General features: G+C 37.8%; 1 protein-coding gene across 10 annotated transcripts in view; it reads left to right on the top strand.

Annotated features, from left to right (window-relative positions):
* Positions 1 to 688: 688 nt before the first annotated feature.
* LOC103701473 (putative RNA methyltransferase At5g10620) overlaps positions 689 to 10,017 on the top strand; it is a 31,205-nt gene continuing 21,876 nt past the window's right edge. For 4 of the 10 annotated variants that reach the window (XM_089928953.1, XM_026802368.4, XM_008783531.5 and 1 more), the window contains exons 1-5: positions 700 to 964; positions 1,075 to 1,106; positions 1,377 to 1,519; positions 2,025 to 2,091; positions 2,657 to 2,734. In XM_089928953.1, coding sequence (XP_089785079.1) covers positions 763 to 964; positions 1,075 to 1,106; positions 1,377 to 1,519; positions 2,025 to 2,091; positions 2,657 to 2,734 — 522 coding nt within the window. In that variant the 5' untranslated portion in view covers positions 700 to 762. Of the gene's footprint in view, positions 965 to 1,074; positions 1,107 to 1,376; positions 1,520 to 2,024; positions 2,092 to 2,656; positions 2,735 to 5,854; positions 9,973 to 10,017 lie in introns of those variants that run through there. The other 6 variants (XM_088716230.2, XM_088716229.2, XM_026802369.3 and 3 more) reach the window with 5 other exon arrangements.

Genomic DNA, 10,017 nt, shown 5'->3' with positions numbered 1-10,017 from the left:
CAGAAAACTGAAGTCAGGCTCCTAGTGTAGCCTAAATGACATGTGTAGAGGACAAGTTATTGGAGAAGACTTATCTAACAACAACTAAGGTTCTGACTCATCTCAAAGGATTAATAGTAACACAAGTAATTCTACATCATCCTATTGGATGATCCATTCAACTTCCCATCTAACACAGAGTTGAACCGAGCAATATGGTGGAATTGCATACCGAATTTCATAAAAAAAAATAAAATATTTTAGAGTAAATTACAATTTTTTTCTAAAATTAGGATAAATTATACTTATAGCCAATAATTTGAAAATTTACACTTGTCTCTGAAGTTTATTTTTATTCGACATTAAATGAAACCAAAATACTACGTTAGAAAAAAAATTAAAAATAATCAAAATAATCTTAAGTGACATAATAGCTGTTCAAGAGCATAAAAAAACGTAATGTATCTTCCTCTCCACTCATGAGTACTTTTGATTTCTTATATGAGGTGAACAGTTTCACTAATATCGTTAATCTTAATTGATTGTAAATGCCGATATTATAATTTATTTGTGGTAAATATAATAAATTTAAAAGCCAAAGAGAATTTTTTGTAATGTATTTAATCTTATAATCTTTAATAAATAAGAAAGCCTGTTTAAAAAATTATTTAATAAAATATCAATTCAGGGAACTGGATTTTTTTTTTTTTTAATTAGTTGAATCGTTGTGCGAAAAACGTGGATGCCGATAAGATTACGCGTTTTTTATGGAGGGTTACCGTGATGACCGTTGCCCATGACATCCAGAGCCAAGGAAGTTCGGAAGTGAAGATTTGTTTCTTTCCTCCATATTTCTCCCAGGGATCACATAGAAACCTCTCTCTCTTTCGGTCAGGCAGAATGGAAGTCGCATCGAGGTGCTACTGCCATGCCCATCTCTCGTTCTTGATGAAGAAGAACGCGGCGGCTCCTTTCCCGGGTAGCGGTAATCTTTATTTGATCGACTTAGATATTTAGTTCTTTGTATTTCTTCCCCCATGGAACGAATACGAATTCTAAACTCTTGGAAATTTCTTTCTTTCTTTGTTTCGGCAGAGAGAAGATCCAAGTACTCGGGTCAGTCCGTTGTATGTCGCCGCCTCCACTCAATTCTTTTCTTCTCTCTTCCTGTCTTCCATAGACCAACCAATAGACTTTACCCTAATTAGGGTTTTCTAGTTTTTTTCTTTTTTCCGGATTTTCCTGAAATGCTGAGAATTTGGTTTCTTGATGGAGATAATCGAAATAAAACTTTGAATATAAAGTTAGGTCTCGATAGAATTTTGTACAATCGTCCTAACTCTCAAACAGATTTCTTATGTTTTTTTTTTTAAATTTGATTTAAAAATATTGTCAAGAGAGCAATTCCTGTGCGGGTATTGACGGTGGGCAAGAGGAGGTCTCAAGGGGTCCAACTTCTGGTCGAAGAGTACAAGGAGAAGCTCAAAAACTATTGCAGCATCGAGGACGTTCTTATCAAATCTAATCCAAAGAATACTGGGTACACAAGATGCTCTTTTCCCCCCTCCAAACAAAGAAATGGATATCTGAGATAAATTTTATCCTACATTGATAATAGAGCCACTTCTTGTATGATTCGATGCTTATCTTTCATATAGATGCATGAGCTGATCTTTATTCTGTGAAGGGTACTTTAATTTTGAAAGGATTGGCCTTTCAGTATCTTGTTTTGATGTATGAATCTCTAAAGTTTAGGAACATTTGAGAAAATCTCTGAATTGCATCTTAGCACCCATAGTCGTGCAGTCCTTGGTAGTGACACATTGTTCACCTTTTTATTCCTTCTGCACGATTTTTTTGGCTGCAGTTTGGATATCCAATGTGTTTGAATTTTTTCCCCCCACTTGTGGCTCAGCATCAGAGTTGATTCTTGCCATATTAGATGTTATTGGATAAGCCGTAGGAGAACTAACAGAATGATCAATCTATTTAATATTCTCCTTTTCTTACTAATTTTAAGGTTGATATGATCACATTTCAAGCAGCAATGTGAAGGCCCAGATCGAAGCTGAAGACATGCTTATCATGCAACAAATTAAGCCTGGAGAATGGGTATGACCTTGAAACATTTTGGTTGCCATGTTCAGATCATTCCTTTCTTTTTTCTTTGCTCCATCTTGACAGTTTCTCCTGACAGGATACCGGTTAATTTGACAAGCATCTTCATTTTGTTTTCCCTTTATGATTGGCGCAGTGCATATAACAGATACTTGTTTGATTAACCGAAGGTTACTATGGCACTTACCATCTTGATATGGTGACTTTCCCAAATATCAGTACTCATTGAGTGAACAATGAGAAGGAGAAAGGGGATAATCATTGGAAGAAACGGAATGGAGAGAAGATTTACATGAATTCCGCAACAAAATCATGGCAAATCAAAACATAATGACAATCATTAACAAACTCTCTAATGTGTAGTCTGCCCAAACTATAAGAACTTGTGATATTGGAGGATCTAGGCATTAATAGGAATAAATAATAATCAAGGATAGATCAAGTCAATCTCAAATTGTGTGTTTAAGTCTGACTCAACTTACACAAATTCTTCAGATCAATTGCTTGTATATTTGCCTTGTAGCTATTATGTTATTATGTTTCTTTCCATTTCATCTAGGTTGTTGTGTTGGATGAGCATGGAGCAGACATTGGATCTGAGCAAATGGCTGACTTGGTGGGAGATGTAGGGACAACAGTATGCACTTGACCTTGATTCAGTTTCTTTTTCACAATGGTTAGCAGATACGAATGCCTGAGATGATTTGAATTGCTTAAGAAAACTATGTTTTACGTTTGTGAAGTGAGCATGTTATTAATCAAGTATCCTTGCTTAATCAGTTTCAATCTTCAATAGATCTTATATTAAGCCAACATTGCCCACCAGTCTTAGTACCTACTGTGTCTAAATTCGAATGCTTTCTCCTATCAACATCTTATAGCAAAACTGTTTCCCACCTTTCATAACTCCTTTGTGTAATCGGAGGTAGCAGTCTTTCGTAATGTTAGACTCACCTCTTTCGTTCCCTAGTAGAATGACATGCCTCTGATATTGTTTTGTTATTATCTTTCCCTGGAAAAAAGGTCAGATGTCTCCTTGAGGTTTCTTTGTGAACTTTAGGTTTCGTATACTTTAAGGTATTTCAGTTAATGAGGCACAACAAATCATGAATTCCCATGCTCTACTCTCTTGAAACCCCCTTCAGAGCCTAATTTACCAAGATAATCTATCATCTGACTTTAAGTATCATCAAGGAGCTCCACTTTTTTTTCTTTCTTCTCTCTCTTCTGAAAGTACCTTCAAGATGTTTCTCCTTCTATTACAGTTTTCCCTCGCATTTCCTTCATTAATCCTTTAACTTTGGGATGATAGAAGCATACTTACTATGTGAAGCCACATGAAGATATGCATATGCTATCATCTTCCATGGGAATCTGATTCAAATCAAGTTTTCAATATCTACTTTATGAGTCCATGTACATACCCTGGTGAGATCCAACTCAACGTGTCCAAAAATGTCAGAAGAGACGGGAAACAAGAAACATTGGAAGCCCAAATGCTAGTTGCCTAATTGTATAATATACGAATCTCCATATTCAAATCCTCTCTGATAAACCTTTCCTACAATTTAGGTTATACTCAAATTTAGTGCCCACTTATAGGCCAATTTGTGAAGTTCATAGAGCAGATGTAAATGTCATGTGATTTGTGAAAACTGACATTCCTTATTTTCATCTAAATGCTATCTTAGATTGCATGCCACTTCTTTGTTTATGGATTTCAATTCAGATGGAATTGGTATGGGTGCATGCTTAAAAGTAAGGATTGCCGAACTGGTACTGAGTGTCGTACCAGTCGGCACTTGGTTCGGTTCGGTACCGGTTCGGAATCGGATCCGTACCGAGAGAAAACCTGCCGAAGTTGGAAAAGGAGAAGAGAAAGAGAGAGGCGAGCAGGAGAGGGAGGGAGAAGGAGAGGCCGTGGACGCCTGCGGATGGCCGCGGAGGGGCGGCGGAGGCCGTGGGGGCGCGACAGAGGCCGAGGCCACGAAAAAAAATTGAAAATTTTTAAGTGAAGTCGGCAAGAGAATTTTTTCCACGGCCGCATCCCCTCGTGCGGGCTTCGCCGGCCCTCCACAGGTGTCTGCAGCGCTCCTTCTCCCTCCCTCCCCCACTCGCTCTCTCTTTTTCTTCGTCTTCTCCGGCTTCGGTAGCGAACTAGTTTCAAAGCTGGAACCATACCAGTAGGCCACCGGTACGGTTCGGAATGGACGGAACTATCTGGTTCAGGACGGTTTTGCATTCCTTGCTTACAAGCGCACATGTAATATAAAGCTAGCTACAATTATGTTTCAATTTGGAGAAAAAACATAAAAAGAAACAGGCTATGAGTAAATACATATACAACCACTTCTGGCTGCATAGGTGGGAAAATACTTAAGTACCATCTCATTTGTTTTTAATGAAAATTTCTAAATGCTTTAGGCCTTGATGTAGCGACATTACAATGTATAAAAAAAGAACCAGCGGGGTTAAAAATTAAAATGCTTGTGTTCACAATATAATATCATTTTCCTTTCTTTTGTTTTTTTATTCTTAATGAAGGATTGAAGTGCCAGTGGGATGGTGGCTATCTCGGCTGTCTCGTCCCGTTCCAGTGAGATCACAACATATGGGATGGGTGTGGGACCTTGAAACTCACTTCCGTCCTTTGTCCTGGCCGTCCCGCCTTCATCCCGACCGGGTCATGCACCGATACGGCCATCCTGGTCAGGATGTGCCCTTTTTTTTTATTTTGTTTTAGACGATGCTTTGGGCTTTTGACTCGTCGTCGAGAGGAAGGACTTACCTTTTTTGCCGCTGATGCGTTGGCATCGGCATCGTCGTTGGGAGGGAGGTGGGAGGGAGGTCATTTTGTGGCCCCCTCTTTCTTCGATGTTTTTCCCACAACACGGGCTTAGAGCCTTGGATTGCTCAGAAACCCCTCCTTCCCTGTTTTACGAGCTCGGATCGCTCGGAAGCACATTCCGATTTATCCACGAGCACAGCACGGCGCCATGAATCTCTCGGGAAGGAGGACGATAGAGTACTGCATTTTTTTTTTCTCCCAAACAGCTGAACCTATTGATGAGTGGATAATGGAGTCCATGTGCCCCGCTCAAGGAACTCAATGCAGTGGACCGCTCGGAGAGACATGCCAGCGTGAGGGGTTCGGGTTGTATCTTTAGTGCGTAAGAAGATTTTGCGAGTCATCCACTAGATCACGTCCCACATAGATCTCAAAGCATTCTAAACTCCCACATTCATTAGGCTGCACAGATCTCAAAGCAATGATTGTGCGTTCCATCGGTGAATTCGCACTAAGAAAGGTGAATCCTTCTTTGGTGTGAAAGATACAGTCTCTACCCCTGCATGAGAGTCACGGGGTGCTAGAGGCATGGGAGTCCTTTTTTTTCCTCTAACATGCTACTCAGAGACCAGAGTGGACCTCGTGTGCATGGGGAAGAGAAAAAGCCAACTTTTCCCAAAAAACTGAAAAGGCAAAAAAAGAAAAAGAAAAAGAAAAACTATCCATATGAAGGGAAAAAAGGTGGATTCGCACGATTCCTTCGCATTGTCCTTCAATCACCAATCTTTCCTCTCTTCAATTAGCATACCTGCCACCTGCTACATTTGAAAGTTGACATGATTTGAGATTTGAAGTAACAATCTGCTGTGAAATACCTCTTGTTTGGAAAAAAAGGAACACCCATTATGAAGTTTGATCCCACTATCGAGATAGTGAGATGCTATAAGCATCGGCTAATTACCATTGCAGCCAAAAAACAAGAGAAAGAGGAGAAGAAAGGAAGGGAGAGGAAGGGAAGAAGGTTGCTCCATCTTCTATATCAGAACCATCTTGCATAATTAAGGTAAGGTCTTCCTCTATCATTAATTTAGCCAAAATAAAGTAAAATAAGGTAATTATGATAAATTTTTTGCATGAAATTATGAGATATTATGAGTAGGATGTAAATTTTATTTTTAAATATGTATTATATTTTTGTAAGATTATCAAATTTTTAGATGAGTCTAACATATGAACCTAGGCTTGATCAAGCAGAAAGTAGATGAATTTTAATAATTGGATGTGGTTTATTCTTTTTTGATGTATTGCATACTTGATAGTCTAAAATGATTTTTCTCAAAAAAAAGCTAAGAAATATCTAAATCTTTTTTTAGTTTCTCCAATAAATGGGCCCTCTAATAAATGGGCCCTCTTTGAAAACATGTGCCATATTAGATATCTTTACTTAAATGCAAGACCTCTTTTTGAGTATCGTCACTTATATCGTGATTACTATGACCAATTGGTCATAGTTGACATATGGTTCAATTCATGCCTGAAATGGGAACCATAACATGGAATTAATAGATTCCAGCCTATTGTTGACATGTGGCTATATTTCTTATAACCTTTAATTTTAAAAATATATACTAGCTTTTAGTTCATGATAGACAAGATGTGCAACATACTTGTGCCACATGTTACAAATTGGATGATTTGCTATTAAATTAACATTATTCAAAGAAAATGTAGAAAAGGTAGATATAACATTGGCAGCTTAAAGCCAATTTATAGTTACTTATTATGAATTTTAATAATGACATGAAATAATAAAAATAAATTTTATTAATTACAAAATATATTTAGAAATTTAAAAAATATTTTAGAAATTACAAAGGTTATAATAAATGTAGAAAAGGGTGGATATAGCATATACAACTACTTATTATGAAGTAACAATTATATGAATTAATAAAAATACATTCTATTAATTACAAAAATATTTAGAAATTAGAAAAAAATATAATAAATATAGAAAAGGATGGATAGCTGGATATAGCATATGCAACTTAAATCCAATTTCTAGTTACTTATTATGAATTTTGTTAATTACAAAAAAAATAAATTTCAATTTTTAAATTATATAATTAAAATATTTAATTATATAATTAAAATTTAGAAAATTAATGAATGTAATGAATATAAAGTTAGGGAAAATTAATATTAATCTCTAAGTAATTTACATGCATGGATGATTATTTTCAAAAATTTAATAATTTTTAAATTATTATTTAATACAAAATATCAAAAAATATTAAAAATTATAATAAATTTGGAAAAGGGTGGATATAGTGTAGGCAACTTAAATCCAATTTCTAGATATTTATAATTATTAATTACATGAATGATTAATATCTTGAGGCATGAATATTTATTTTACAGTTTTTATTATTTTAAAATGCATTATGAAATTGCAAGGAGTGCATATATCTTCTTGACTAGATGGAGCTTGATAGTAAGCAGCAGAAGGATCCAAATATTGGATGGCATTTTGGAAAAAAGGGGGAAGGACCGCCACCAATGGAAATATAATTACCGTGGGCTGGAAAATAAAGGAGGTGAGGTCACCTGATTGAAGCAACGCTTGGTCGGTGGCTTCAGTGATGTTAAGAAGTGTCCAAAGGTATCCACAGAGGTTCAAGTAATGATGGAGCATTTGCAAAAAGAAAAGGAGGTGAAGATAGCATCCAAAGCTCGAAGGGAAGCACTTGATCATCGGACATCTCTAATCATATATTAGCGTAGACTTGGATGATGACGATGGTTATTCTGATTCAAATGACTTGGAGGCAGCTCATCTATGAGAGGCTATTCGGGGCTCTTGACAAGATCAGTGGCAACATGAGGAGGTATTGAGATATAGAGCACAGTTTGGGGACTCTCAATTTTAGAAGGGTGGTGGCTTTTGGTGTAGTAGAGAGATCACATTCACATGTACAGTCTGCTGGATTAGAGAGGAGCCGGTCTATGAGGATGAGATCTTCTATCAAGTCTTTGTTCGGTGCATTTGGGAAGAAATCGAAGAAGAGCTTTAGAGGTTCCACCATCCATGATTTAGATCCTACAACATATCCAGATCTTGAGTTAAAGCAATTGAGGATTGATGACTATATAAACAAGGACAAGAAAAAACAAATAGGGAGGCAATTTCCAACTGGTTTCACTCTAGCCATATTTCAGCATGGGCAGAGGCGAATACTTACTTTGGATCGATGATAAGTACAGTGTAGAAGGCATGTCCAGGTATTGATCCTCCTACACCCTATGAGATACATGGACCATATTTGCAGCAGCAGGTCACCGTGCCAAAGCCTGGATTAAGAGTTATAAAAAGGAGTGGAAGACTTATGGGGTGACATTGATGTGTGATGGTTTGTCTGGACCTACTAGGAGGAGCATTATTAACTTCCTAGACTAATGTGATAGGATGACCATCTTTCATACTTCAGTCGATGCTTCAAACAAAGTACATGACTAATTATATTTTGGGCTTGATGAGGGACATAGTTGATGAGAGAGTATATCGTCCAAGTGGTCACAGACAATGGGGCAAACTACATGAAAGCGGGAAAGGATCTAATGTTGGAAAAGCTACAACTGTATTGGATCCCTTATGCAGCACATTGTATAGACTTGATGATGAAGGATATTGGGCAGCTACCTAATGTAAAGTCAGTAGTAGAAAGTAGGCAAGTTGATGCAGGACGGCTACGAAAAGAAGAAGAAGAAGAGAAAAGGAGGGAGGAGAAAGAAGAAGAGAAAGGAGGCTTTTCATTCAATCATGCATTAACCCTAATCAAATGCATGGAACCATATATATAGGGTCATAAAATAACAAAAAGACCCCTACTAATAAAATAATCCCAAAAAGCTCTAAAATAACAATATACAAATAAACCTAATCAACATAAAATAAAATAACATAAAATCAAATCAATCTAGCTACAACGAAAGTGGCTGGACCATCCTCCTACGACGACCGTGGCCCCACGTAACAGGCGGTCCGGTACTAGTGTCCGCACCAACTCCTCCCGATGGAAAGAAGTCGATCTTGGCGACCGCGGCTCGGTGCAGCTCTGGTAATACTCCAAAAGGTCCAGATCAATACGCTGGACCTCTTCTCGTGTAATTCAAGTCGAATCGGACTCCGGTCGTCCTCTCCAACGAACCAAGAAGCGATGAATGCTCCCAGCATTGGATAAAACGGCTTGCTCGTCTAAAATGGCATCAATGAGTTCTTTTTGTGCTGGTGGGAGAGGCAAAGAAAGTGGGGATGGTATGGAATCAGGGATAGGGGAAGCAGCGGACTCAAAAGAGGGCTCAACGAAAGGGTCATCAAGAATGGATGTGGGACCCTTGTAAGCAACCAGATCTTCAATATTAAAAGGAGAACTGATACCAAAATCAGATGGAAAGTCAGTAACATAGGCATTCGTGCTCACCCGGTGCAATACCCGAAATGGCCCAACACTACGAGCCTGCAGTTTCTTAACGGTTCCATGCGGAAACCGCTCTGGCTGAATACGTACCATAACATAGTCCCCAGGTTGGAATATCTTATCCCTCCTATGGGAATCAACTTGTAGTTTATATTGAGCATTACTTGCATAGATGCGCTTTTGGATTTTCTGATGTAACTCATGGATGTGTTGTGCAAATGCATGTGTAGACTCAGAAATTCTAACATGTGGTGACATGGGTAAAAGATCTAAAAATTTTCTAGCTTTGTAACCATGCACGATCTCAAATGGACTCATGCCTATAGACCTATTGATCGAATTATTGTATGCAAACTGTGCGATAAGAAGGACTGAATTCCAATTACGAGTATGTTCGCCCACAAGGCACCGTAAGAGATTCCCAAGATTTCGGTTGACCACTTCTGTTTGGCTGTCAGTTTGTGGATGATAAGCAATGAAAAATTTGAGTTTTGTACCAATCGAGTGCCACAAAGTTTTTCAGAAGTAACTCATGAAACATACATTTCGGTCGGATATAATGGTCTTTGGAGGCCATTGAGTTTGACAATCTCATCAAAGAAGAGTTTGGCCACTTTGGAGGCATCTGAGGTTTTGAAACAAGGGATAAAGTGG

Source organism: Phoenix dactylifera, chromosome 2 (genome assembly GCF_051530095.1).
Source record: "Phoenix dactylifera cultivar Ajwa chromosome 2, Ajwa_hap1_PhDact_Kaust_v1.1, whole genome shotgun sequence".
Lineage (NCBI taxonomy): Eukaryota > Viridiplantae > Streptophyta > Magnoliopsida > Arecales > Arecaceae > Phoenix > Phoenix dactylifera.
The sequence above is the reverse complement of the archived record's forward strand: the minus strand, read 5'-3'. Positions and strand labels throughout refer to the sequence as shown.